The 27,956-nt window shown below is 43.2% G+C and overlaps 2 protein-coding genes across 10 annotated transcripts in view; both read left to right on the top strand.

Moving 5' to 3' along the window:
- The window catches only part of SNAPC4 (small nuclear RNA activating complex polypeptide 4), a 19,754-nt gene extending 4,661 nt beyond the window's left edge, over positions 1 to 15,093 (top strand). For 2 of the 4 annotated variants that reach the window (XM_052814385.1, XM_052814384.1), the window contains exons 6-23: positions 174 to 255; positions 1,114 to 1,218; positions 1,818 to 1,890; positions 2,204 to 2,368; positions 2,604 to 2,751; positions 3,746 to 3,852; positions 4,139 to 4,233; positions 4,967 to 5,061; positions 5,694 to 5,779; positions 6,500 to 6,889; positions 7,951 to 8,040; positions 8,264 to 8,507; positions 8,612 to 8,682; positions 8,999 to 9,097; positions 9,334 to 9,361; positions 10,011 to 12,121; positions 13,487 to 13,602; positions 14,566 to 15,093. In XM_052814385.1, the coding sequence (XP_052670345.1) occupies positions 174 to 255; positions 1,114 to 1,218; positions 1,818 to 1,890; positions 2,204 to 2,368; positions 2,604 to 2,751; positions 3,746 to 3,852; positions 4,139 to 4,233; positions 4,967 to 5,061; positions 5,694 to 5,779; positions 6,500 to 6,889; positions 7,951 to 8,040; positions 8,264 to 8,507; positions 8,612 to 8,682; positions 8,999 to 9,097; positions 9,334 to 9,361; positions 10,011 to 12,121; positions 13,487 to 13,602; positions 14,566 to 14,635 (4,175 nt within the window). In that variant the 3' untranslated portion in view covers positions 14,636 to 15,093. Of the gene's footprint in view, positions 1 to 173; positions 256 to 364; positions 513 to 1,113; positions 1,219 to 1,817; positions 1,891 to 2,203; positions 2,369 to 2,603; positions 2,752 to 3,745; positions 3,853 to 4,138; positions 4,234 to 4,966; positions 5,062 to 5,693; positions 5,780 to 6,499; positions 6,890 to 7,950; positions 8,041 to 8,263; positions 8,508 to 8,611; positions 8,683 to 8,998; positions 9,098 to 9,333; positions 9,362 to 10,010; positions 12,122 to 13,486; positions 13,618 to 14,565 lie in introns of those variants that run through there. The other 2 variants (XM_052814386.1, XM_052814387.1) reach the window with 2 other exon arrangements.
- On the top strand, positions 13,495 to 27,956 carry CARD9 (caspase recruitment domain family member 9). Of its 6 annotated transcripts, none has more exons than XM_052814393.1 (14): positions 15,179 to 15,971; positions 16,907 to 17,048; positions 18,922 to 19,145; positions 20,283 to 20,420; positions 20,869 to 21,194; positions 21,619 to 21,798; positions 21,996 to 22,148; positions 22,631 to 22,756; positions 22,879 to 23,070; positions 23,634 to 23,675; positions 24,284 to 24,329; positions 25,757 to 25,827; positions 26,565 to 26,647; positions 27,571 to 27,956. In XM_052814393.1, exons 3-14 carry the CDS (start codon positions 18,962 to 18,964, stop codon positions 27,677 to 27,679), a joined length of 1,650 nt encoding a protein of 549 aa, XP_052670353.1. In that variant the 5' UTR covers positions 15,179 to 15,971; positions 16,907 to 17,048; positions 18,922 to 18,961; the 3' UTR covers positions 27,680 to 27,956. The 6 variants fall into 6 exon arrangements, with proteins under 6 accessions (XP_052670351.1, XP_052670353.1, XP_052670352.1 ...); XM_052814392.1 differs by having other exon boundaries at positions 26,565 to 26,659; XM_052814394.1 differs by having other exon boundaries at positions 27,583 to 27,953.

The following is a 27,956-nucleotide window of genomic DNA, read 5'->3' as shown; positions in this document are numbered from 1 at the left end:
TACCTAGCCTCTGGTAGCCGCTTTGCCCAACAAAATTGTGTAGCTAATGAAGATGAACTGTTATTGAAGGCTTGGGGGGTACTTTAACAGTGATATTGAAAGCAGTGGATCTCTTTTTCTTGGCAGTAGTTTTGCACCAGTGTCTGAATGCTCGATTACCTTGTTTTGTCTAGGGAAAAGCAGAGAGAAGACTTTATTGCAGAAATCGGTAGTAAGTGACCGCTTGCAGCGCCTGCTTCAGCCAAAGTTACTGAAGTAAGTACTGTGCAAAAGTCGTCTTTCTCCTGATGAGAACATTATATATGAAGGAGGGACAGGATATATGTGGAGATTCTACCTTCCTTCAGCGAGTTCTCATGTTAACTGTTTGCAGTTTGGTAAGGTTACAAAACAGAACAGAGATACTTTGACTGTCACTCTTGGGCCTGGCAGAGTGGCTCTGTGAATTACAGCAGTGATCCTCAAACTCCTCTGTCCTGTGGGCACCAGTGCAGAGGATGACACTGTTGTAGGTAGCAGCATCTTTTGTTCTTTGTTGACACCTATATTATCTGTGTGTGCACGTTGTACTGAAGGGTCTTGGACTGCAGTGCTCCGACCATAAGCAAGAGGTTACAGCATTCGGGTTGGGTTGTAAACGCTTGATTGGGTATGTGGCAGGTGGAGAGGTTTTGTTTTGTATTGTGGCATTTTATAGCCATCTATTTCTTCCCATTGACACAGTGGTATAACTTAAAATAGTCTACAGGGCTTGAAGCTGAAATTGTGATATGTAGCAAGTCATAATGGTGTGTCCAGTGAGACATTTCTGTGCCTGGAGCTGGTATGGTCTTTGTTGCTGTTGCAGCAACCATCAGTTCTCTCTGTAAATACCAAAGTGATTAATCTGAGACCTGTTCTGGGTCAATGATTTGCATTCAGGGGGCAAAAATAGGACAATGAGTGTGTCATGTGGGAAAACCTAGAAGAACAACAGTTTTGTGTACTGTGGAAATAAACTTGAAGGAAAGAATGATACTGACAGGGAAACCATCTTTGCCATATGTCTTCTGATGCCGCTGACCTCATTCACATCTAGTCATAGTAAGTAATGATAAAAATTTTTTTGAACAGGATGAGTTATTGGAATCAGAAACTGGAGAAAGTCAAGACTGAAATGGAGAAACAGATCTTGGAAAAGCAAATCAAAGAAGTGGAGCGAGAAATAGAGGCAATTAAGTGAGAAGTCGTCTTTTTATGTTCTTGGTGAAAATGAAAGTCTATTCTTGGAGTTTACCTCTTCTTGGAAGTTCCCTCCTTCCTTGAGCACTTATAGATGTGACATTTGGAGAAATCTTTATTTGCATTGGCTTGCAAAAAATTAAGTGCTGTTCAAACTCTGCAGAGCTCTCATCTCCACAGTTCTTTACTAAGAATTGTGTTTCGGGTCTTGATACACAAATGTAGTATCTATACCCAATATAGAGGTGCTGTTTTAAATAGTTCTTGATTTAGCAACAAAGAAACAGAGTGCTCTGAAATTTTTAGTGGTTTTGAGCTTTTGCTCGTTAAGGTGACTAGAGCAATGTATTTTGATACTGCATTAATGGTTTCTCCTGCTAAACCAACATCATCTTGTAGGGAACTCTTTTTCAAGGAGAAACATTGGTTTGGGCAAAGTTACTATGTTAAAGAGCCTGATGCTTTTAGGTAGTAAGTGTTCAGTTCTTATGGAAGTAACAGGTGGGAGGAACAAAATGAAGGAAGATCAGGAAGACAAAGTGACTGTGTAATTAACCATTTAATGGGGTTCTTTCTCTTTGTACCATCTGCTTTAGCCAACTCCCAGAAAGTGACTTGTTGGGAAACAGATTCGATGAGCATGACTGGGAGAAAATTTCAAACATCCATGTAAGTTGGGAGATCAGCTGTTTTATTACTTCAGATATCTGTGTCCCTTCTCTTGAGAATTACCTGACCTGGTCTAGTTTGCATCCACTGTTCCCTTCGTGAATTTCTTGAAGTTGACTGTGATCGCAACTTGGCAAGCACAGAAGTACTGAAAATTTGATGTTATTGGTTAAATTTGATTATTTAATTCTGGAAGACTTAGCACTAAGACACACCTGGAAAGCAAAATATATTCCTTGTATCGGTGTTCCTGTCTGTCCAGGTGTTCAGTCCCAGCTACAAGACAAAAAAAGATTTTTGATGTTTCTTTTAGTTTGATGGACAACGTAGCTCAGAAGAACTGAGGAAGTTTTGGCAAAATTGGGAGCATCCAAGCATCAACAAAAAGGAATGGACTGAGGAGGAAATAGAGAGGCTAAAGAAGATAGCTGCTAAACATGGTTATCTGGACTGGCAGGCTATAGCCCAGGAGTTGGGGGTAAGGTCTTCTGAGCTCAGAAACAAGAGGTGAAAAGTCAGTTAATTCTGACTTAACTGTGCCTCATGTCACTTTTTGGAAAATGACATTAATGTTAATTCATTGTTAATTAATGCTTTTCTGAGAAGTGTTCAAGAACAGTACCAAAAAAGTTTGGTACTTTAGCCTTGCCCTCTTGCTTTTTATACTCATAAACATCCAGTTTTCTGAGTAGCTCTGTTTTCGTTGTATTAAGACAAACAGGACACCTTTCCAGTGCTTGCAGAAGTATCAAGTCTATAACAAAGATTTGAAAAGGAAAGAATGGACCAAAGCTGAAGATCAGATGCTTTTAGAGCTTGTTCAGGAGATGAGAGTAGGAAGTCATATCCCATACAAGAAAAGTAAGTGACCTACAAGTCAAAATGGCTTCCATTCACCCATAATGGTTATTTTTTTCCATTTTCCCAGGCTTATGTCTGTTAATGTTTCTTCATACTAGAGCACCCAGCCTGCTCCAATTCAAGGAATTAATGAAGTTTTATTTCCTATGAATGTTTTCATTTCCAGGATAGTCACAGTTCTATGTTTTCACCTTACCTTTCTAGCCTGTGATCTAGACAGGGCACAACGCTGCTGCGGCTCATGTGAAACGACAGATGTACCTGTTTCTAAAAATGCCTTGTTGGCGAGCTGAATGAAACAGGATGGTTGTTTTCCCTCTCTTTGGTGGGAGCAGTAATATATGTCTTTCCTGTAACTACCTGGAAGTTTCATTGTATCAGCAAGAGCTTAGTAGCTCTTGGAACCTTTATCCATCTTTGAAATTTGGTTGAAACTGGCTGAGAGTTATTAATAAGTACCAATGGTTGTGTGCTTTGTTTCTTATAAAAACATCATCAGGGTTCTTCCCTAGAAAGCCAGTATTCATTCATGGCCAGCTGTTTTGGCGGTTTTCAGTGCTGTGACCACTTTTCTAGGGCCGCCTTTTCTAGGGCGTCAGTAGTGCTGTCTCTATTCCTCAGAAGTGTGGGAGGCAGTATGAGAATAGTAACCAAGTATCTGGGGTCCTAAATCCAAGCCTGTGTGTATAACACCTGGTGTGTTGAACCTGTCAGATGTGTATTGGAGCTGAAACCTTTGCTAGTTCTCTGTTGTTGCAAGATGGATTGTTGGGACATTAAGTGTGTCGTATGGATAATGCCATTACAAATAGTAACATTTTGTGTATGCCATGCTCTTTTTCAATTCTTGTTGTGTACTATTGTTTAAGTATTTAAGCTGAGATTTAAATGCTGCTTGCGGTGATCCACTGTTTGGAAATATCTCAGTTACAATGTAAGTAAAGGAAGAAACGCTGTTTGCAACTGACTTTAAAATACACCTTTGCATTTCTAGTTGCTTATTACATGGAAGGAAGAGATTCTGCTCAGCTGATTTACCGATGGACAAAGAGCGTGGACCCCAGTTTGAAGAAAGGACCCTGGACACCAGAGGAAGATGCTGTAAGCTCTGTTCTCTGATGCCTAGAATTGCAGGGTGCAAAAAGTGGGAAGGTTAGACTGTTGAGATACTGCATGGCTATATACATCTGAGCTGTAACAGTGGCACAAAGGAATGTAAAATGGACCAAGGTGGGCAGTTTACAAGTCAAGAGGGCTTAGAAGCTCCTAAACGCTTTTGCTCAGGGATTTAGAACACAGTGGAAACAAATACGTCTGCTTCTGTCTCAGGCCTGTTAAGATTATTACTGATGAGAATTTCAACTCTTGCTTTGTCTGATTAACATAGATGCTGTTGGCTGCAGTTAAGAAGTATGGAGAGCGTGACTGGTATAAAATTCGGACAGAAGTGCCAGGGAGGAGCGATGCTCAGTGCAGAGATCGGTAAGTATGCTGGATGTAGCAACTGTGCTTTCAAGTTTATTACACAGAGCCAAGATGCAACTTATTTTACAAATATGTTTGATTTGCTTAAACCAGTGTCACCTTAAGGACTGTTTTGTAAAAAGTGGTTATAGTCTAAATATAGTCACTAACATTATCTCCGCATAACCCTGCATTTGTAGTTACAGAAGTCAAAAAGTTGAAATTGAGTTTAACAGAGAGAACAGCCCATTGTTGCCTGTGGCGTGCTACTCCCTCAGTATACTTGTCTGTGGGTTAGCAGAAGTTGGGAGGGATGTTGTTCAAAATAAAGCAAAGGGGTCATTAAACGTGAACGAGTGCATGTTGGGAGGGAAGGTTGTCATCCATGTATTGTCTGTGCATCTGTGAAAATAATCTAGTCAGTGACTTCCTGTAACTGAACACCAATAATGAGGTGCTGAGCAGTTTTCAGCCTTGGACTCAACTTCAGGAGACGCAGAGTACAGTATGTCCTAATTTCAGTGACCTGTTTTACAGCCGCTTGTTGTAATTCTTAATCATGTGGTCTGATATTTTTGAGAGCAAAGAGATTGTAGCTGTGCTGTATTAAGGGAGTAGGGATGGGACCCTTTACAAACAGGAAAGATTGATAAGGAATGCTGGGTTTGTTCAGCCTCAAGAGTATGTGGTGATGATCAGAACTGTACAAGCAGAATTGAATGTTCCTTACTTTAATGTTTTCATTTTGAAGGTACTTAAAAGCATTGCACTGTGATGTAAAGAAAGGCAAGTGGAGTTTAAAGGAAGAGGAGCAGCTAATTGAACTGGTTCAAAAGCATGGCCTGGGTAAGTGTTTCTGTGGCTTAATCTTTAGAAACTTAGAGAAGTAAATATTACTAAGGAATTTATCATTTAAGTTTTCTCCTCTTTTATTTTAAGCCCCAGAGCTGATACTACCAGGCTCTGCTTTGTACTGATGATTGCAACCTTCCTTATATGGTGTGGTCTGTTCCTGGAAATTCAGTTATTGAGGGATTGCGTAGTAAAGAGTTCTATAGCTGTGTTAGCAAGGTGTCAGAGCTGTGACGCTTTAGAGGGGTGAGTTCCCCTCTAAACAGCCTGTGAAAGAGTTCTCTTATTTTCTCTAAGAAAAGTTTCCTTAACAAATAGAAGCTTTTCAGCATTCAGTTTAAGCTTTCTTCTAAGTGCTCTCTTACTGCTGCAAGGGAGTATGTAGTTCTGCTAGGGTTTTCATCACTGATTCATTTGTTGTAGTTTCTAACTTGAGCTGAGTGTATAGTAGTGCAAAGTCTGATCGGAGAACACTAATGAGTATTAAGGTTTTGAGATCCATTCATATAGTTACTCTGTCTCTTACACAAGGAAACGTGTAATATGTGTATAACGTTCTGCATTGAAAAGGCCTGTCACTCAGTTTGTTGCATTAATAGGTATGCTCTACTCTGCATCCTTTTTAGGTCACTGGAGTAAAATAGCTTCTGAATTGCCACATCGAACTGGCTCCCAATGTCTAAGCAAGTGGAAACTCATGATTGGGTCCAAGGTATTGTACAAAATTCTGCTATGTCCTTGTCCCATCTCTTTAATTAAGATTCTCTAAACTAAAAGGAAAAACCTGTGAAATCAATACAAAAATTGACATTGATTTCACAAAATCAAGATTTTGTCATGGATGTTCATGGTCTAATTTTTCATGTATTAAAGCAGCCTTTGTTCTGAAGGTCTGAAGTTAATTTGCTATATATTTGTATATTACCCAGAATTTTCTTTATTACCTTGAAGTGCCTGTAAGGATTGGATATACCTAGTTTTTCATGTGCATACCTCGTGAGTTGCCAGTTTTGGTACCAGGCACTCCAGACATTCTGGCTGCTTAAGACCATGTTAAAGGTACAGTCTTGTTTCCATTGGCAAAGCACCTGCCCTGGGGAAGGGTTCATGGAAACCTGAATGTGTCGAGATGGGGCAACTGTACTTAGTTTGTACTTCTGTGTGGACCAGTTCTTAACACAAGCCCCTATCTGTAGCTTTTTCTTTGCGTACAGGAATCTAAACCAGTAAAAAATCTGGGTCCAAAGACAATTGTCAGTTGTACTGGATTTAATTAATCTTAGCAGAAGTAAAGCAGAACTATCCATTTGGAAGCCAGACCTTACTGATAGGACACTGCCCCATGAAACTTTTTAACTTACTGGTTTGAGAGATTTGCAGGTCAAGGGTGAGCACTGGCTAAAATTTGTCTGTGCTTTTTTTGACTGAGAAGAAAAGATCTAGGCCAACAAAACGCCGACACGTGCAAGAGAGTTCCAGCTCTTCAGAGAGTAGCAGTGAAGACATGGAACTGGACTTAGCAGACAGTTCAGAGGAGGAGACGACAAGCAAGGAGGAGTGTGCATTTCCCAGCATTGATTTGTGGATACCAACACGGACGAATACACAGGAGTCAAACAAAGGAAGATACCAAACTCCATCCCTTTTCTGTCCTGTGAGTGCTGATGCAAAGACCGGTAGCAGTGAAGTTCCAAGTGCAACGTGTGATGGAGCCGAGGACAGAGTTGCTGATAAATCAGAGTTGAACACCCTCCTAAGGGGCATTGCACGTCCACATTCAACAGACATCATTGTGAAGAATCCAGCAGAAGTAATGAACAAGGTGAATCCTGGGATTCTCAGTCTTTTCTTGATGGGATTGGTGCTTAGATCAGAAGTGACTGGGAAGTGCAGTTGCTGTAGTAAAGAGAGTATGTGATGAGTAGATGGCAAAATCTTTTTTGCACCTCTGTTGGCTGCTTTCTCGCTATGCCATTGGGGGGTGCTGTTGGAAACTGAGCTGTGGGATTAAACAGAAATTTCTAGCACTGCCTCCCCATGCATTACCTAGAAAATAGCTGTGTTCCTTCCTACATGTAGTTTCACAGAAACAAAACTTTTTTTAGATCTCATAAAGCAGAATTGTCCAGTGAATTGTGGTGTCTCTCTACCCTGGTGACTAGGGCATATTGGCTTAGAATTTGGAAGAATTAAGTTACTTATACATCTGTATCTGATTCTGAGCTGGATTTTCACCCCAGATAAGGTACTGAAACAGTACAAACCCTCCTAGCACGTTTTTGCAGAAAGATACTCCTTAGCAAAACATTAAATATCTAAATTGCTATTTAAGTTCACGTAAGCAAAATTGTTCTGACTTTTGTGTTAAGAATTGCACGTGCCCTAAACTGCGGGGCTGATTGCACCAATGACAAGTTTGTTGGTTACAGAAGAGGTGTGTTCATGGGGCTTACGGTATGCAAGGGTTGTAAGTGTTTATCTGGCGTAATCAGTCTTAAATTTTGATTACACATACAGCATTATTTTACTAGCAGAAGTTTAGGGGAGAGTCAGTGGCATTTCCAAACCTCTTCCTGTACATTCCTTTGTACTGTTAAGCCAAAAACTATACAGAGAATCATCCAATAAATTCTGACCCTCAGTGTGGGTTTTTGTAGCTACCTCACACAAAGGCTTTTACAAAGTAGATATTTGGTATTGTGACAATGCACAAGGTCTAAAAGATAAGGTAAATGTCTGCACTTAGGGGCTGATTTCATTTAATAAGATACTTTCAACAGCAGGAATATTGAAAACTTTTGTACCTTCTGTGTATAGTCAGTGCAAGTAATTTTCTGAGAGATACTTTCCCTTTCATATTTTCTTGTATGCTTTCGTATTAAGGCTTCCAGATGTGGAAAGCAAGTGCTACGGGTTACCCTGGAGAATGTGAGAAGAGTATTAAGAAATAACACATGCTTTCAGAGGAAACTTGTAAGTGCCTCTTCTGTCTTGTCTGCTTTTGTGATGTGAGCACTGCCAGGCTGTATTTACTGGGAAATGTCTTTTGATAGAATCACGTACCTTCTTGCACTGTAGTCACAAGAGGAAAGGCTCATAATTTTTTTTTTCATAACTGCCCCATGAATAGTTTGTCCTGGGACTAATTTTGGTAGAACCTTCCTAATTGGAACTCTATGTATTTGTTCATGCACAGCAATCAAAGATACTAAAACCTTCTGCCGCTGTTTTAACAAAAACATCTGGAGTTAGTACATCTGTTGGGCAGAAGCTTCAGGGGCTGCAGAACATCACGGAGAAAAGTTACCGTCAAGAGAGAGAGCGTTTGAGAAGAATGAACCTTGACAGAAAGCTTCTAATGGCAGTAACGCCCTGGGTGGGCAATGTGCTACTGCCTTGCACCTTGCAAACTGGGAGGATGGCTTTTTATCAGACAAAAGGTAGTGGTGACCCATCGGGGTAGTACTCTCCTACTTTTTGTCCCTACTTTCTGACATTTTGTAAGTGAACACCCAGCTGATTTTGATGTTGGACTTTTTTCTAGCTGATTCTATTCAAGAGAAGATTAAGTCGGTCAGTCTCGTGAGCACTCCCCTGTTCACGCTTTTCATTCAGGTAGGTTTACTGTCTTAATAGCATTATCCACTTTCAGACAGTGGTAATCTTTATTTCTGTATTTGGTGCTTAAATAAACGGTTTGTCTTTGGTTCTTAAACAAATCATCGAATTGCTGGATTAATCTAACCTCATGGCTTGCATATGATGTTTCTTAAATAAATCCTGCATCTAAAATCTAATACTGTCAGGACTTTTTCTGTAAGTGTAAAAATATCACCAGAATCTTGCATGTGAAGCCTCCCCAATTCAGTCAGTGGCCCTACCAGAATATTTTTGTTCTCAATCAAATTTTAATTAAATTCTCATCTTGCAGCTCTTTCAGATTGATACCAATGGCTGTATGAAGATTATACGCGAGAGAAGGCTAAGGCAGTCAGAGCTTCTTAGAGCTAATGCAAGAAGGCCTCAGCAGGTATTGCACATGGTCTGTTTCTAAGCTTTTCCCACTGAAGTCTTGACTAAAGTAGAGATTTTTCATTGCGTGTGGCCAGTGGTGCTGTTTGTGTGTGTGTGTTACCAATTTGTTTTGGTTCAGAAGCATAAAAAAATATATAGGATGTTGGCAGATATGGGTTTGATTGACATCTGTGCTGTTTTAATGATCTTTAGATATCTCAGAAGTATAATTTAATATAATTTTTTTGGCAGGCTTCCCAAAATATGGAGACTTCTTCAGGTACCTACCAGAACATTTATTTTTATGATGTACAAGAACTTTCACTTAATTCATCACCGTTACATTAATGACCAATTTAACTGAAGGAGAACTTTTGGAACAAAACTACATTGTCATGCTCATTTTTGCTAGCTCTCGGATCTTTCAGTTATTGGCTAAATATGTTGCCCTTTGGTAAGGACTGGAAAAAATACTGAAGGGCTGGGGAACCAGTGGCACTGGGCCACCAGTTCTGTAGACTATTGCTGTTACGCTTTTCTCCAGCAAGGTGCTGGCTGTAGGCTGTAGTGAACATGCTTGCACCAACCAAAACCCGTTTGTTGTTGTCATCCTGGCTGATGCAAAGTGCCTGTGTACAATTCCTCGTGTGCAGTGTTAAGGTGCATTCCTAGCCCATCTGTGATTTGTGGGGAAAATTACATCATTACTGAACAAGTGGTAAGCTTGCTGCATCAGAGTTCTCTGGCAGATGTCAGGATGGGGCTTGATTAAATCAAGACTATGGTGTTGTAGGAACTCTCACAAACAGGAATTTTGCTACTTCCAGTGCAGGGTGCTTGATGCTTAATAGCTAAGGAATGGCTTTTGAAAATACTGTTCAATCTTTCTAATTTTTTTTTTTTTTTACTTTATTTCCCCTCCTCTATAGGCAATTCATCACAATCTTGTACTCAGAGGAACTCCCGAAGGGGCATACCAAGGAATGCTGTCAAGAGACCTGTTGCCTTAAAAGCAAGGGACACTTCTGCTGCTGTCTTTGAGAGCAGCGCTCCCGCCATGCAGGGAGGTCTTCCAGCCCAAGTGCAAAGGCAGAAGCCTAAAACTGTCTCAGAATTACTGAGAGAGAAGCGGCTAAGAGAATCCCGGGCTAAGAAAGCTATGCAGAGGACAGTATTTGTTACCCCACAGATGGTGGTTTCAGGGCCTCTGATAATCCAGCACACACCACAGCAAATCATTCCTTCTGCACAAGCAGGGAGCAAACCTGCAGCAATTAGTTGTACAAATAGCCAAGTACAGTGTGCACCAGCTCCATTGCCAGCATTTAGTTCTGTTCCAGGTTCAACTTCTACCACTATTGTGCTTGAAAATCATTCTTCATCAGTGCCAGGAACTGGGGAAAGCCCCGTTTCCTCACAAGGGACGGAACTACAATCCAATAAGGAACTAAAAGAGCAAGCTTTGGAAAGTAGCCTTGAAGGAGGGGTTTTTCCAGGCATGAATCCAGCTGCAGCAGAGAAAGCCCCAAATCAGGGAGGGTGCAATGGTCAGGTCCTAGCTGGTAGCTCAGCTTCAGTAGTGTTGCAAAACCAAGCTTTTGTGCCACATCAGATTACAGTGGTGCCTGTTGGCATTGAGTCTGGCACCAACAAATTGTCTCTTTCCACACCAGTTACCTGTGAGCTAAATAGTAATGGGCCACAACAGACGCCAGTCAATCTATTGCCTGCTCTTGTAACTCCACAGACTGGTTCGCATTTGATTCCCAACAGCATACTGCCTTTCACGTGGGTCGTAACGCCACAGGCTTTGCTCCCCGCTGCTGTACAAACTGTGGTGGGTGTTCCCCAAGGACTGCCAGCTGCTGCTGTGAGAAGTCAATGTCAGACAACTGTGACTTCCAATGGCAATGTCTCTACCTTAGGAGTGCCTCCTGTACCAGCTGGAGCAAATACGCCTCACCCCAGCAGTGCAGAGACAAAAGCACCAAGTGCCCAGTTAGCAGAAGGAGTACCTTTGGGAAAGACAGCTAACCATTCCACAATTCTTTTACCTATGACCTCAGCGAGTCCTGGATGCACCACATCCAGCGTTTCTTCTGCAGCACCTGCATGTTCAGATGGCTTCTCCAAGGCTTCTGACTCCTCTGCAGCTCAGACTGTTCTTCCATCGGATGCACCAACCCTGCATGCTGTGCTGCTGGCCCAAACACAGCTACCTGCAAGCACTCAGGGGTCTGATTCCCAATGCATGTCGAGTCTCAGTAGCTTGGGAAAGAGCCATGACTCTATTACAACAAACGGATCATCTTCCAATCCAAGCATCATCACAAAAGGGATTGTGCTACAGCCAGGAGATCCAGTTCCCCATAACAATGTCCCAAGGAACTCTGATTGCTTTGCTGCACAAGCATCGAAAAATAGACCTATTGCCTCCAAACCTCCGACTATGCAGCCCGCTGACAGTCCACCCCAGCCAACTACTTCCAGTGCAGAAAAGAATCTACTTGACTTTAGCCTGATTTCCCTTGAAGATGAGGGGCTAGTGAAGGAGTGGCTGAATGGGAAACAAGGTGTCCAGGTGCCATCATTGCAAACCAGGTTGCCTTATTTGCCACCTTTTCTGTGCAACTTGAAAACCCTGTCAAAGCTACTTCTGCAGAAAGCAGCTCTAGAAGAGCAAGCGGCATGTCTTCTGCCTTCTGATGCCGGTCAGGATGAGGGCACTGGGGTTGATTTGCATGCTATCAAAGAACTGGTGCAGCAGAAACTCGGCGATAACCCTGCTTACCTCCTACTGAAAGCCAGATTCCTAGCAGCCTTTACACTCCCGGCTGTACTAGCAACTCTGCCTCCTCCAAAAGTGACAACAACTCTGTCAGCCAGCAGGAAGCAATATGAAGAGAGTGACGAAGAGGAGTGGCAGAGTGAGAAGGAAGTGTCTGAGGAAGAGAGTTGTGAGAATGAATTAACAGGTGTACGGTTGGATTGGACAGTTGGTGATGAGCCTGGAGATAAAGATGCTGATTTACTAAATCAGGTAAAACAGAGGTGCCAGGGACTAAAAGCAGAAAGTTACTGCCAGCTAAATATTGCACTGGAGTCCAGGGTGAAACCCCCGCTGTTCTTAAGTGTAGCAGAAATTTGGTCCTTTTGAATAAGCATAGTTTTGCAGCTGATAAAAGGAAAAGCTCTCTAGCTCAGCTGGGAGCCCTTAGTCTTCACAAGAGTAGAAGTCCCATGTTTTATGTAGCACATTAAACTTGACGTGATAGTTCCCAGAAGTGGGTATCAAAGCTCCTTTCCTCTTACAGTTTATAATCTGCTGCACTGACTTCTGTATTTTTGAAATCAGGCCCTTGTTTTTCATTGTATGTGTCCTTTAAACCCCAGTAATATCAGGGGGATTGTGTATGTTTGCTGCTATTGCCGTTTGAAGTCTTCATCCTGAATTGTTTTATATGACTAGAGATTATTAGAGTATATGGATCGATGTAAGCCATAATGTCAACCTAAATCAGCCTCGGATTTTTGAGCTAAATCCATTACTGCCCAGCACTGTTTCTTACAGAACATGCCAGGAAGCTGTGTAGCTCAGACTTGCATTTCAATTCATTGTGGCTCCAAAATAAACAAACAAACCACTAATGAAGATGAATAAACAAGGTAAATGGCTGTTTCTACAGAAAGATGGCAAAACTGCCTAAAGGTCAGGGCTTTCCCATAGTAAAAGCCAGCAGTTATCTATTCTGGCTCTGACTTTAGGGTCTGGGCCAAGTTCAGTGTAGTTTGAACTGCAAGCAGTTGGTCCAAACGTCACCAGCAATTCTTCACTGCCTGCTAGCCTTACTGCCAACCTCTCTGTCCTGTGTCATCTTCCACCAGGCTCCCTCCCACTCCTCTTATTAATGCTATAGCCAGGTTGTTTTCCTGGTGCTTTTCAGTGAAAAGTTTGTGGTAGGGGTATGTTTTATGAGAAATCAAAAGCTTGTGTTGACCTGTGTTGTCTGGGGCACTGTCTGGCTCCAGCAGTGAAAGCTAAAAGCATCACTTGTGGCAGGCATGCAGCCTCTCTAATGAATGGTTGTGCCCGCAACCTTTGTAACGAACGGTTGTGCCCAGACAGAAACTGCAGCAGGAACTGCTCCAGTTTGGTAGCGGTAGCAGAAGCAGGAAGAAATGCTAGTGTTGGCTGAAGGTTTTGCTCTGAAAACTTTGGGATGTTTTGTGCCTGCTGTGACCTTGGTAATAGAATGTTGTTGTCCTGTGCTTAATTTTGAAAGTAAATGGAAGATCGTTTTGGAAATCTTTGTGAGCTCCCTAAAATAAAAAGATGGCTGAAGGGGTTCTTTTGCAATTATGCTAGCTCACATGGTGTTGATAGTCTCTTCTGCTTATGTTGCAGGGCATGGGAGCTGAAGAGAATGCTGCACAGTCTGTTTTGGACTCCTGCACTGATGTGGCTGATGCCAGTGCTCCTCAAATCAGGAGAAGTGCCCGCTTCAGGAAAAGGAGGAGGATGTGAGAAGGAAATGTGTTAGTAGCTACTCAGTGGATCTTGTATTTCTTGCCTGAGAAGAGAACCTGAAACGCATTTGTCTGTGGTACAGCTTAGACAATGAATCATGACCCTAGGAAAGGACTGAAATTATCTCAACTTTTGTTCCTATAGGACACAGCGTTCTATAATCACCCATTAATCATAGACTAAGGCTAATACTTTGACTTTCAGGGGGAGGGAAAGTTGATGTCTGTGTGATAAAATTATGTACAAAAGTCATGAAGTTCAAACATTTGGCAGCCTTTTAGTCCATGCTACTGCCTACTAACATTATACCTAGTTGGTAGCACTCTACAGGCTTGTCTGCTAAAATGAGACTAGTAGAGGTTCATAATTGGTGGGACAGGAAAGCCTGGGCAGCTACTGCTGAAGAGAGGGTTTGTGTGTGTGAGTGCTAAGCACTTGCAGCAGAAGCTGAAGTAAATCCTTGCTGCAAGTTTGAGCAGGCTGGTGGTAAGATGTCCTTGCTCAGGGTTGTCAAGCAATCCTCTAGATCCTGGGCAGGTAGCGTCAGTTCTTTGTGTAGTTTGCCCTCTGTAGCCTGGCTCGTGAGTCTTGAAGTGAAGAATAGTATTAAAAGCTAGTGGGAAGCTGGGGCTTAAGACTAGCAGGTACTTCATTGGAGTTTGTCTTCAACACTTCATCTCTGAACAACTTCCCCCTGCCCCCCCCACCCCATACGGCTTCATTTCTCTACATGTATTAACAGGACAGCTTCTGTAGGGTACAAGTGTGTGATGGCTTAATATCTCTTGAGGCTTTTGGTGCAATAGACCAAATGAACGTGAACGGTGTTTGATTCGCATAGTTGTCAGATAAGACTGTTCGGGTTTCTTCTTTAAAATTGGTTTTAGAAACTCCAAAAGGGCAGCTTCTCTATAAAAATGCTGTGACTAATAGGAGTTGTTTGTGCTTTGTTACAGGAGTCACTTGACTGTGGGTCTGCCTTCCTGCATGGCAGTAGGAGATACTCTTTGCACTATTCACTTTTAACATTTCCAACAAACTGACTAGATGGACCTGGGGGAGAGGAAAATGGCTGGACTGGTTTTCCCATCACCTAATAAAGTCTGCATCTTTAGACAAGTTGCAAAAAATGAAACAAAATGGCTGGAGGGAAGTCTTTCAGGCGTAGACCAATTCTGTTCTCTTTCAGACTAGCACCTGCCATAGATGCTGGGGGTCAGGGGAGATTGCTGGAGATCTGGGGAAACCAGCAATGATGGTTATTTATTTCCTTTTTGTGGTAGCCCCTATTTATGTGAATGTTTATCCATGTTCAGAATATGTTGTTCATTGGGTGTTTTTTCTTTTTAGTGCTGTGACAGTGGTTTTGCTTGATAGCTAACTGACTGACTACTGCTGAGTAAGCAGCAGATTAATTTTGTATCAAAATGAGTCTTGAGTATTTGTTGAAATACAGATGTTTTATTTTTCTCACTTAAAAATTACTGATGTATTCTGTGTGGTTTTTTTTCTGGTAAATAGTGCTTTTAATAATGTGTGTATGAGTATGATTGCTAATGAGAAAAATGAAGTTTGCAAGCTGCATGAAAACCAGGGAGAATGTGGAAGATGAATATGCATGTGGCTAAAACTGCAGGATTGAATTAGGCTTGGATTCTTTCTTGATTCTTCCACAGCCTGCCCCATACAGACATTAGCAAATCACTTTACAAAAACTTGTTTCTTCATTCATAAAACAGCAATTTCTGTTTTACAGAGAGGTGCAAGGCTAGCTGAGTCAAAGCTGATAAAATCTAGTGGGAAAGTGCTGCAGAAAGCTTCATTCCACTGCACTGGCTAATCTTCCCAAGAGTGTAGTGGTGAGTTTAGAGTGCTGTGAGGTGCAACTCTACAAGCACCCTTTAGGCAGAGCTGGTGTTGGGGACAGTGGATACCAAAGTTGCTGTAATTGGGTGTCAGGACATTACGGAGCAAAAGGAATTATTTTGAAATGGCTTTCCTCTTGTGCAGTGTACTCTCTTTTCCATAAGCCAGCACAGATAACATTTTTCCAAGAAATTCAGATATGGCAGAAGCTCTGCCATACAGTTCTGTGTGCTAGTCACCACAGGCCTGTTACCGTGAGGCACTGGTAGTAAATGTGATCTGTGCTCCAGATGATTGTTGTCCTTTGCAAATGCTGCTCAAGAGATGCCTTTGTAATCCTACTGCTTGTGGAAAAACTTTGTGTAACTATAAGAAGCTGTCTTTGTTCTTTTTCAGGGTTAAACTGACCTGTTACTATAGAACAAAAACTCCTGAGGCTAGATAGGTCAATTAGCAGACGTTCTGATTACCTTCAGCAAGGGCATAGCTAATAGAGGTACTGTATCTTTTTTTAGTGTAAAGCTAATTTAATGCCTAACAAGAAGCACAGGCTTAAAGAATCTCTGAGCATCTCTGCCCCACTCCTAATGATAACATGGAGAAACTCTCCAGAAACTTAGAAAGCAGAACAAAGAGTAGAGTGGGAAGCTAATGGGAAAATGTGTCATGCTGCCATGGTATCAGAGCGTGTATGTTCTCAAGACTTTTTTAAAACAGACTGTTAGTGAGTTCTTGTTGCAGCTACAGTTCGAGGACTGTGGGAAGGCGGGGAGGCAGTCAAAGGTATGATGTTGATGCTTAACATCATTACAATGCTGCTTGCTGTGCTGCTCCTTTCATTATTGTTAGAGCCACAGCCTGTAATTTGGGAATCGTGGGTTATGTTCTTTGCTTTGCCAAGACTTGACTCCCTTTCCCTCAAAATACTGAGTTGTCATAATTATGCTTGAAGCTTAAGGACATCCAAAATTAGAGGCATCATTATAGAAATCATCCTTTGCAGCTGAACTCTAAACCAAGAGAGAGTTCTTGCTGCCACCTGCTTTCCTGTATAAAGATGTTAACAGCTGAAAGGCCATTTGAAGAGCCTCTTTCTTCTAACTCTGTGGCTTGTTTTGTCCCCTGAAATCAGCTGGACAGACCTGTGCCTGTGACCTTTGCTCTTTTTAGTCTTTCTGACCACTGAAGAAACTTTCTGGACCCTATCTGGTGCTTCAGTAGTGCAGATTGGAGAACAAAGCCAGAATGAGTAAAAGCACTGCATGTGTAATGCTGCTGACTTGCAATGCAGCTAGTGTTTTTCTCCTCCCCCATCACCCATTCTGGCTTCCCCTTTTTTTTTCTGGCCTTTTTTTTTTTTTTTTTCCTTCTTCCCTTTCCTGTCTCAGGGTATAGCTGAGTAGTTTCCCCTTTTCTCTTTTCTCAAAGCAGTTTTGCTCCTGGAATGATCTTTCTTCTAGCCAGATTATAAAGGGAGGCTGCATCCAAGACAAGTTCTCTCAGAGACAGGACACAGATGAGTGCTGCTAGACCAGGAGAGGAAACAAGGAGGCTTTTGACTGCACAGGCTCAGGTTGGTCCATGTAATGCAGAATGGTTTATATTAAAAAGGAAAATTTTTTTTTATTTTGCAGCTCTGAGGTAAGGAGGTGGTGTTTATCAACAGGGGAATGCATTTCTTGTAATCTGCTGGGGCTGGTTTGATGTCAGGCAGAGCAGAGTATTTTCTCTGTGCTAAGTAATGACTAGTTCTATGTCAGTCCAGCTCATTAAAGTTAACTGACAATGTAATGTGTAACAATTATGTGCTGAAGGTGTTTGGAGTCTTCCTCTGTGCTGGAGCACAAAAACAATGAAGGTTTGAGATGACCTTGGAGAGAGATGCAGTAAGATGTGTGTGAAATCCCAGCCCATGTATAGCTGCTGATGGTTAGAACTCTGTTCCCACCCTCCCTGCCCCCAAAAAACATGACTAAAAATGTGAATACTAAGGTTTCTGGCAGCCTTCCTGAGCCACTGGAAATGACAATGGCTACTGCAGTCAACTCATACATGTGATATAAGCATAGTAATTAATGACTGGCATTTCAGAAGGTACTTATTATGGAACAGTCTGACCACAAAGGGGCAAAGAAATAAAAATAATGCCAGTTTCTTATTTGAAAGGCAAAGAAACCTGGGTATAGAAGTGTTGGATTTTCTGCATCTGTTTACATGCGCGCTTCCAGGCTGAGAAGTAGTTTTTCTGACCCTGTGGTTAATAGCAGGCTCTTGTCAGGAGGCAGGTAACTAGGAACCTCGGAGTACAGCTGCTGAAGGGGAGCACTGCAACAAGCTCCCAACAAACAAACACACAGAAGCACTCTTCATCACTGGGAAGGCTTCCATGGCCTCTCCATGTGTCTGTGTGTTAGTTACACAGGTGGTGTTTGTGAGCATAAATTGCTGAAGCTGCACAGGTGGAATCTGTGAGGTGGATGTGAGAGGCAGCTGACCTCATGGTTTCCTGGTAGGTGATCTGCACCTCTGTGTTTACAGTGAAAATTGTATACAGCTGTGTGTTCCCCTTGCACAGGGATAAAGCACACCATGCAGAAAAACAGCTTTTGTATGATTACAGCTGAACACAGTTAAGGCTATTGCCACTGGGGGTTTTCACAGAGCCTTTTTGGATGTTAGATTTAGTGACTGTGTGGTCAGACAGAATACAGGGATCTCGAATGCTGGGAGATGGAGAAGGAAGAGTGTGAACTGTTTGTGAAGCAGAGGCAAGAGCTAATTAGGAGAGCTTTAAAGATGTTTTCACTGCAGAGGATGCTTAGTTTCAAATTGGAAAGTTGTGGTTTGCCATCAGCTTATCCTGTGTTGTTTTCCACCCTTTTTGTATTGTTTATGGGGATTAAAGATTTAATTGTAAGCATAGCTGAGCATCTGGAGAACCCATGGTGAAGTCAGTGAGATGTGACAGCACTTTCTAGGGGTATGCTGTTGGGAATCTAGTTAACTGGATTTTCCTCTATTCATGAGGCTCTCAATGACTTGCTTATTGCCAATGGACCTGTTGCTAAATAGTTTCACTTTCCTCTTGCTGGGAGATGTTCAGCTGGTTGGAGGGAGATCATCAATATTTGGTGACTTCTATTTTCTCAGAATTTCACACTAGCTCTCCTTCACGTATGTGTCAGCAGCATTAGCGCTAGCCTTGCAGCTGCTGGTATCTCCAGTCTGGTACCACACTGTTCTTTCAGGTATGACTGTAGGGTATCACCATGTTCAGCAGGTGATTTGCAAGTTCTGAGTTAAAGACCTCATGGGAGATGTGTTCCTGTATCTAAAAGACACTTTTCCATTCTCAGTCTGTTAACATACTCGGTTTCATCACCCACCGCCACTACTCTAGGAGGCTTAGAGTCTGCTTGTTTGTTTTCTGGTTTTGTTTTTTCAAGACAGGACAACACTGCTCACTAATACTTCTCACTCACCAACATGTTGGAAGAAGATAATGATGAGACATGTTGGAATAACCTGGAGAACTTCCGGGTGAAGCTGATCTCTGTGATAGATCCTTCCCGTATAACACCCTATCTTCGCCAGTGCAAAGTGATCAGCCATGATGACGAGGAACAAGTTCTTAATGACCCCAGCCTGGTCATGCGCAAACGGAAGGCAGGTGGGTGAAGTGCAGCCTTCGGCTCCGTAGATGCTCCCGTGCTTTGTCGGCTCTTGGGAGCAGATTGGAACAGAGTGCTAATGGACTGAGCCTGAAGGAATGCATTGCTTCTGGGTTACCATCTGCTTGTGTTTAGACATGAAAGTTGTAGGCACTGCTGTGCGGCCCCTTTCCCCTCCCTTTCCCCAGCACATGTGTGGAGAGGAGGAATGGAGATGGTTCTATCAATGCATTCCCGAGCTGTGTAATGGGAATGGGAGCACAGAAGGTGTGCAGCCTTTTGGTGTTCTGGATCTCTAGATCAGCATTAGGGAGGGAGTCGCTTGGGTTTAACCCACAAGGCTGTTCTTGTGTAACAATTTTGCAGGAGGAGATTTCCAAGATTAATTCAGTATGTATTGTCCCTCATTCCTGTCTTCTGGTGTGTGAGGGAACGTTGGCAGCACATTAAGTAAATTCTTCGTGACTGTTCTATACAGTCATGGTCTTGTTCCAACCAGAGAGAATGACAGAATTCATTATGCTATTAGTACATCTTTTGGATTGGATTAACTCTTATTGATAAATTACTGAGGGTCGTTGAAAAAAAATTATTTTCCCTATTTTCCAGATTGGGAAACTGCAGAACACAGAAAAGAAGCCCCCTGGGCTTGATTTGGTACAGAGTATTTCTAAACAAAGTAGGGAACTGAGCTCAAAGTCTTTTTAGTCCAGGCTCCCATAGGCTTGTCCCTGCTACCTCTCTAGTTATACGCAGTGTTCTTACACTAGCGATCCTTTTTTCCTATATTTGCCTCTGGTATTTGGAAGTGGAGCCTTGAGCTGCAGAAACTGTCGTGGTGCTTTGTTTTAACTTGTGTTTTCTGTAAGTATCAGCAGGATAACAAAGTGTTCTTCTGAGATCTGCTTTTTGCACCCGCTGTAGTAGGAGCTCAGTACAAGGGTTAAGTTTTAACTGTTCCTTCACTGTTAAAATACTTTTGTATAGTTACTGGGCAATTGGCTTAAGATTGGCTGGGGGATTTGGTCCCAGGGACCTTAATCTGCATGTGGAGAAAGTGGAGCAATGTTTTGTTATGTTAGAAATAGGTAAAGAGATAAATAAATGAATAGAATATCCTGTTGCCATTATTTCAGGTGTTCTTCTGGACATTCTTCAACGAACAGGACACAAGGGCTTTGAGGCATTTCTAGAGAGTCTTGAGCTTTATTATCCACAACTGTATAAGAAAATAACTGGCAAGGAGCCCAGCAGGGTTTTCTCTATGATTATAGGTAATGTTTGTGTTCTGAAAAAACAGCTATACATTTGGTGTTGCTGTGCAAATTAAGGGGGGATTCACCTCAGCTTTTGCCTCTCCCCAGCTTCAGTGAGCAGAGTTAGGAGCATTCCTTGGCTTGTTCCCTTAGTGCTTCAGAAGGGTTCTGGCAAGAATGGCCCTGCTGTCTGGCATCACAGGCTGGACCTGGGAGGGTGGAGGAGGAAGCAGAAGGATCAATTCTTCCTTCTGCCTCTTCTGTCACTGACACTGTGGTGTAGAAACGCACAGAGCAGGGTGGAAACAGATAATTTGATTCCACATGTCTTTAGGGTTTGCATCACATGCTTGTGCGTGGCATGTGATGATCCCAAGCTACAGTAGTAAGTGGGTGGGAACCTGTGCTGTATGTGTGTCCGGGGAGCAGACAGGACAGCGGTGGCTGATACCTGCCCACCAAACAGACACCGCTGGGGAATCCGGCCTGAGCCAGCTCCTGATGAACGAGATCATGAAGCTGCAGAGCACTGTGCAGGAGGAGCGCCGGAAGGCCCAGGAGCTCACCATGTGGCTGCACACCAAAGAGGACACGATCAGAGAGATGTGGGTAAGGGACAGCCTGCTCCGCAAGCACCAAGAGCGGGCGCAGAAGATGAAGGAGGAGAGGGACAGCCTAAGCAAGGAGCTGCGGAAGTGCAAGGACGAGAACTACAACCTGGCAATGAGCTACGCCAAACAGAGCGAGGAGAAGAGCGCTGCCCTCATGAAGAACCGGGACCTGATCCTAGAGGTCAGTCAACCTTTTCTAAAGCTTCCTCCTTCTTACCTGATCCCTGGAAGGCTGTGCTGTGCACCAGACTTGTCTTTGCCCAGGATGGTCTGGACCAGTCCAGCATGAGATTCTGTGCATCTTCTCTAGCAAGTGGCATGTCTTCGTGATCCCTCGTTCAGACCAGTTGGACCATGTATCACAAGTTATGCTGCGAAGAATTAGCAGTCTTGCCCTCATTCAAGACTGGGCCCTCTCACAAGAGCAACATGGTTTATCCATTTAGCACAATTGCAGGACTCTGGTCCCCAGAGCACCGAGCATCCTGAGGAAAACAAAGCTGGGGAGAAACTTGCCCCATGTTTGTCTGGGGAATGGAGTGAGAACTGCTTTTGCAGGCCAGAGTTTTCTCTTTGTTACTGATGAGCTCTGAACCTTCTCGCAGATCGATCACTTGAAGCACAGCCTCATGAAGGCTGAGGATGACTGCAAACTGGAGCGTAAGCACACCATGAAACTGAAGCACGCCATAGAGCAGCGCCCAAGCCATGAGGTGATGTGGGAGATCCAGCAGGAGAAGGAGTTGCTCTTGGCCAAGAATCAGGAGCTGGAGAACACTCTCCAGGTTGGTGGGGGGTGGTTGAATATGGACTCCTGAGAAGTGATTATTTGTAGCGGCCAGGGCAGTGGTGGGGCTGAATTGAAGATTGTGTGGGTCAGCTGTGGCCTTGTTCTCCCAAGTCAAATAGAGCACTTAAGACTGTGGGGAAAGAGTTAATATGGAGTTAGATGGTTGCTGTATCTCACTTTTTTTTTGTCCAGCAGGTTGCCAGGGAACAGAATTTGGAGAAGAGCCTGTCCAGTGAGACTCTGGAGAATGACTGTAGCCAGATACTAGAAGAACGCCAGGAGCTGATGAACACCATTTACAGCCTTCGCAAGGAGCTGCGGCGAGCTGAGGTGCTCCAAGACAAAGTATGTGATGCATTGCAAATTCCTGCTGAGGGTCAGTGGGTAAGATAGGCAGATGAAGCACCTGTAATGTCTTGCCTATGGAGCAGAGGAGCTGCTCAGCAGCCATCCTTGCTGCTCCTACTCTAGTGTCTGTGTTATAGTTTGTTGAAAAAAGGCACACTAATATTTTAGTGTTCTGTGTCTGTGGCATTAACTGTTACCTGTTAATGCCTGTGTTAATTAACAGTTCCTTCCTCAGCCTGGAGGGTAATGGGAGTTTTTATCATGATTGACAGCTCAGGTACACATAAATCTATCATGTTAGCAGTCCTCCTAGTCATGTTGACCAACCTGCTGGTTGGCCTTGCTCCAACTGGACAGTCTGGCTGAACTTTGACATTGCATGGAGGTCTGGCCATAGCAATCTGTGGCACAGAGCAGAAGTGGTCAGTCTAGCTCAGGCTCTGCCCACAAGCAGGGTGCCTTTGACCTTGTCTCAACAGTATGCAGAGGAAAAAGAGATGCTTGAACTACAGTGCACGTCTCTGAGGAAGGACTCACAGATGTATAAAAAACGGATTGAAGCTGTCTTGCAGCAGATGGAGGAAGTGGCTTCCGAAAGAGACCAGGTGATAAAACATTCCTCTTGGAGCTGCTGCTAATCCCTGCTTCGCTGCTTGAAGTGGGCAGATACTGTAACCCTGAATGTACTATTGTGTGACATGCCACAACGTGTTCTCCCTTACGCCAGGCACTCCTGACCCGAGAACAGTTCTATATGCAGTACTCCAAGAACCTGGTTGAGAGGGACGGTTACCGCAAGCAGATTCGGGAGCTGGGGGAGCGATGTGATGAAATGCAACTGCAGCTCTTCCAAAAGGAGAGTCAGTTACTGGCTACTGAAGCCAAGCTGAAAAGTTTGCAACTGGAGCTACCCACACCGGTATGTCTGCGGGGTTGTCATCTGTATGATGGGTTGGGAAGCTGAGTATGGGGCCAGAGTGTGGCTGTTCCGAGGCCTTTGCACCTAACCAGTTCAGTTCAGCAGGCAGTGGCCAGCTGTGTGGGTAACCGTTTCCACGCAAATGCCAAGTTTAGAAAAATGAAAGACATGATGGTTCCTATTACCTCACCCTGGTTCCAGGCATGGATAAGCTGGATTGATGCAAGCTGAGGCCTTCTGTGTTTGTGTTTGGAGCATGTCCAAAGACGTGAGGGGATCCTCAACCACCAAAGAGTGAACTCTATTTAGAGGCTGTCTATGAGCCATTTCGATGGAATGGGAGCAGGTGTAAGGGTGCTAAAGTTTCTGGAATTAAAATAGATATACAAGGGATTTTAATTAATGTGGCATCTTGTGTACTTTCTCCAAGTGGTCAGACAGGAGTGTAGGAGGGAGGAAGTCCACACTTCTCTGTTTTCTGGAGCTTTCAGTCTCCTGTATATTCCCTTACTACCACTTCCTTGCTTATGAGGAATGATTAATTTATACTGGTTTTATTTCAGACCTCTGACCTGGATGATACCTCCTCCAGAGATTCCCAGGAAGTGAGTAGGGTGCCTTGTTTACCTTTTACTTTCTTCTGGAATGGTTTCAAATTCCTCACTTGTGCCCAGTTCCCTCAGTAACAGCAGTTTTCAATCCATGGCTCAGGCTCATTTCAGTGCTATCAAAAAGTAGAGAGGCAGTAAAACAGACCAGTGACAGAATCTCCCTGTGTCCTGAGATTTCTAAGTGTAGGACACAGTTATGGCATTTAGTCAGTAAGATTTGTTGAGTCTAAGCAAATCAGGGGAATCAAATTACTTTGCTTCTAATTGTCTCTCTTGTGGGAGAACAGTCAAAAATAAGTCTTACCCTGGGGACATCTGTGGTAAAGAGTTTTCACTTAGTTCATAACTTCAGCGTGAAAGAGATTGTCACACTGTCTGGAGGCTAGAAGTATAAATGAGGCCAAACGAACTGGATCTACTCATGGAGGATAAATCCATGAGTAGATCTGTAACTCCTGGCTCAGCCTGCTGAGCTAAATGCGCTAAGGAAAGGTCAGTTCTACGCATGTCCTGTTTCTTTTATTCCTCCATCTGTTCCTAACTACTGTGTGAGACAGAATAAGGGGCAGTTCTCATGTTCTTGCTTTGTTTCTGTCCCATAGCTTACTCTTCACGGTCATCTAGATGAAGATACACAACCGACTAAAAGTAAGGCTTTTCTTGGGAGAACGTAGAGTAGAATTCTTGAGAGGATGGTCCAGTGTTTCAAAGGGACAGGAAAAAATACTCCTGGGTTTTATTTTTAGTGAAGAACAGGTAGTCTGACTGGCGACTCGGTTTGTGAGATGCTTCTCAGTGGGGTGTGCTTGGCACTCTAAGACCTCCTTGAGATGACTCAGAATAGGTACCCATAAATCAAGGCATTCTGCCATACCACCATCTTTCTCACCTATAAAAAGGTCAACATGTCCCCAGATGCTGGGAACAGTGAATGTTTGTTAAGATTTTTTGAAAGAAGAAGATCCACAGGCTGTCTTTTTACTACATGGTCTCTGAAAGGGTCTTTCATATAGCTGAATGACCTGGGAAAAGTGGTGTCATTAGACCATCCTAGGAGCTTGAGTCTTTTTTTGGGGGGTAATCTGTCTACTGAATTTGTCCAGAAAAAATCACCTGGTGCCTTTGAGAAATAGCTCCTGGGTGCCTTTTTGCCCCCCAGTCCTCTTGCATTTGTGGCAGAGCTGAGAACAGAACAAACATCCTTCCACTTCAGCTGGACAATGTGGCTTTCTCCAGGGATTTTTCCCTCCCCTCTTCCCTTTTATGTTGCAGGCTATTTTCACAAAAGCAGAACCATGTAGTTAATGTTGTCACTGGTTCTTTTTTTCTGTGGCATCCCCAGTGGAAATGATTCAGCAGTATGGAAAGGAATTAATAGGCTCCTCAAAGAACTTGAAATTCTCTTTCAAAACATGTTGAGAAAGGAAGGAAACTAGCATAGTAGAAGAATTTTTCTGTTCTGATCTCCTGGAAGATCTAAACGATCTTTTCATTCATTGAGATGGGAGATTTTTCACAAAACCTAAACAACACTGATCCAAAAAGCCTTTTATTATTCTACCTCACTCAGTTCAAAAACACGTATCACAATACCTGATCGTTACATAAGGAGTTTCACTAAAATGCAGTCTGATGTGAAGTGCTTGATACACACAACTTAGTTGTTCGGGAACAGGGACAAATTATGGTTAAAATAAAGATTAACGTGATTTCTTGTGGTGACCTCCAACATGATTATTTTTTTTTAACGATGCTAAGCAGAGATGCTTTTTTGCAAAGGTTTGGTTTGCTCCTGCATAAGCAGAAACTAGAAAGCTGATGTCTCTTTCTGAGCCTGATGGGGAAATCCATCATCCTAAGCAAGGTTCAGGGTTCAAGTAAATGAGAAGTGACTTGCGCATTGATCACAGGACTGAATCCTGAACATTTTGAGGCTTGGTTTCAGTTCTGCTGTTGACTCTGGGTACCGCTGGGCAGCTGTTACATTGCACTATTGCTGTTGGATGAACTGGCAGAGGGAGAAGTTACTTCGCAATGGCAACTGTGACTAAAGCTGTAATTTTTCCTTCTCTTAGAAGATTGCCCTGAAGGACAAAACCAGCAATTCAGCACTCGAGAGAGCAGTCTGCCTCCAAACTCACCCAGTGTAAGAGAATCTTTGTGGGCTTTTCTTTACTATGACTGGGGTTTGTGACCTTTAATGTTCTTGTTAATGATGGATTTACCAGGTGTGAGCAGCTGCTGCTTTTCGAAAAGCTGAGCACTTTGTGCAAAATTCACCCTCCAAAAAGGGTGAGCTCTAAACAGCAGAACACTTATGGTGGTTATTTCTCTGTGCCTAGAAGCTTCTTCTAATTACTTTCTGGCCTTCATCACTGGGTATGGATGTTTTGCAGTTTAATTGTCTGCAGTATTACTGTTTGTACAAGAAAGAGAATCCCAAATTTACAAATGGGAGAGAATAAAGATGGTAAAACTATGTGAAACAGATGTATTACCACCCTGCACACACAATAGTGGACAGCCCAGAAATGAACATGCTGTACTTCATTCTGCAGGCCCAAGCAGATGCAGGAAGCTAGCTGTACGCAGTGGACTGCTTTCCTGGATGCGAGTTTTGGTAGTGAACAGCTGTTCTTGGTCATCTGAAGGCAGAGGTTCCCATTTTTTTTTCTCCTTCATTTAAATGTAAAAATGATTAATTGCACAAACAAGTCAGAGAGGAGAAATGACCAAGCTTATTTGGGTGGTCTGCAGCGGCCAGATGCAGTACAGCAGCCTCAAAACTGGCCACCTTTGCAGAGTAGGTTTGCACTCCCTGGCGCTAAGATTGGTCTGATCTTCTGAGGAATCCAGTTCATATTTGTTTGGATTTTTTTCCAGTTCAAGGAGTGTGGCTTAGCCAATGAGGAACTGGCAGAAAAGGAGCGGAGGAGGATGAAGGACTGCTTTGAGCGTTACCGAAGGTCTGGACTTTAGTAAGCAGGACTAATTTAGACATAACTGAGTGACTTAAATGATTAGCTTATTGTATGTATTTCCTCTTTTCTGTCCATCCCCCATCCCCAAGTTTGATTCATGATGGACATAAATTCATTACAGATCTGTCATGGTTTAACCCCAGCCAGCAACTAAGCACCATGCAGCTGCTCACTCAGAGGCTCATGCTCCTAGCTGAACTGGTTGAGACTCCTGTTTTAGTACCAGAGGTAGCCAAGACAGCAATGATTGCATTTGCTGTGAACCGTACAGATGGTTCCACAGCAGGGAGTGGAGGGTGCTCCAAAGAACTGCAAGTTTAATAAATTTGATAGATTTCTCCCGTGCGAGTGAAATCTGTCTGACATTTACTCTCCATCTGACATACTGCTGACTTTCAAGACCAAGCTCCCATGACTCTGAATGGGAACAGATTTCACCCCTCTGTCTTCTTCAAATGCTCTTGTTGGAAGGCCTGTTCTCCAAATGTCTGGTGTCTTCACTGATCACTGCCTTTATGGAGCATGAGACTGATTAAAACCATGTAAAACAGGGACCTAAGTTCTAGCATTAGATAGTAGTGCTCCTAATGGTACTGTAAACTATTCTTCTGACTGTTGACAATACTGTTTTTATTAAAGAGAGGACTTTGGGTAGGATTTCTTGGCTTCTTCAGCTGAATATCAACAATACACCACGCTTCAAGAAATGTAAGAATGTCTTCAGTTTAGACCAATTCTTTTTACCCTATGCTTGCTTCCAGTCACAGCTTTGTTGGGGGTGTGAGCAGACTGTCATTTCAATTAAACACTGAGTGGATTGATACATACTGAACGTCCCCACCGAACTCCCCAAAACGTTCAAATGTTGCTTGTTTGCAGAAAACATCTTCTAAAAATGAAACGTCTAGTCTCGTTTTCAGAAAAAGAGCAATGCGAAGAGTACCGAAGGATGGACACCACGAGGCGGACTGGGAGAACACCACCGGCAGCGACAACACCGACACCGAAGGCTCCTGAGAGCGGGAGCTGACCTGCGAGGGAAACGCCATCCTGGTCTGGGGGCTGCTGTGCCCTCTCTAGTTCTCTCTCAGTGGACTACTTTGGTTTTAAAACCATCTAAACAACCATTTATGAAAAGTTAACATTTGTAAGGGGACAGCGTCCCCTCGTCCATCTCTCTCTCAGAAATGCAGTGATGCGAGAGCTGTGTGGCGCACAAATAAAATAAACAGGATTAAATGGTTGTGGGCCCAACGCCCCGAGACCGCGTGCCCGACAAGGCCCGGGATGAGCT

The sequence above is a fragment of the Harpia harpyja genome, chromosome 19 (genome assembly GCF_026419915.1).
Source record: "Harpia harpyja isolate bHarHar1 chromosome 19, bHarHar1 primary haplotype, whole genome shotgun sequence".
In the NCBI taxonomy this organism is placed as follows: Eukaryota; Metazoa; Chordata; class Aves; order Accipitriformes; family Accipitridae; genus Harpia; species Harpia harpyja.
This window is presented reverse-complemented; position numbering and strand designations above follow the sequence as displayed.

Bases quoted from the DNA above. Each gene is read 5' to 3' on its own strand.
- CARD9 (XM_052814391.1), top strand. From the start codon at position 18,962: ATGTTGGAAGAAGATAATGATGAGACATGTTGGAATAACCTGGAGAAC. The intron at 20,421-20,868 runs GTAATGTTTGTG...CCCACCAAACAG, and splicing joins GGTTTTCTCTATGATTATAG to ACACCGCTGGGGAATCCGGC. The intron at 23,676-24,283 runs GTGAGTAGGGTG...TCTGTCCCATAG, and splicing joins CCTCCAGAGATTCCCAGGAA to CTTACTCTTCACGGTCATCT.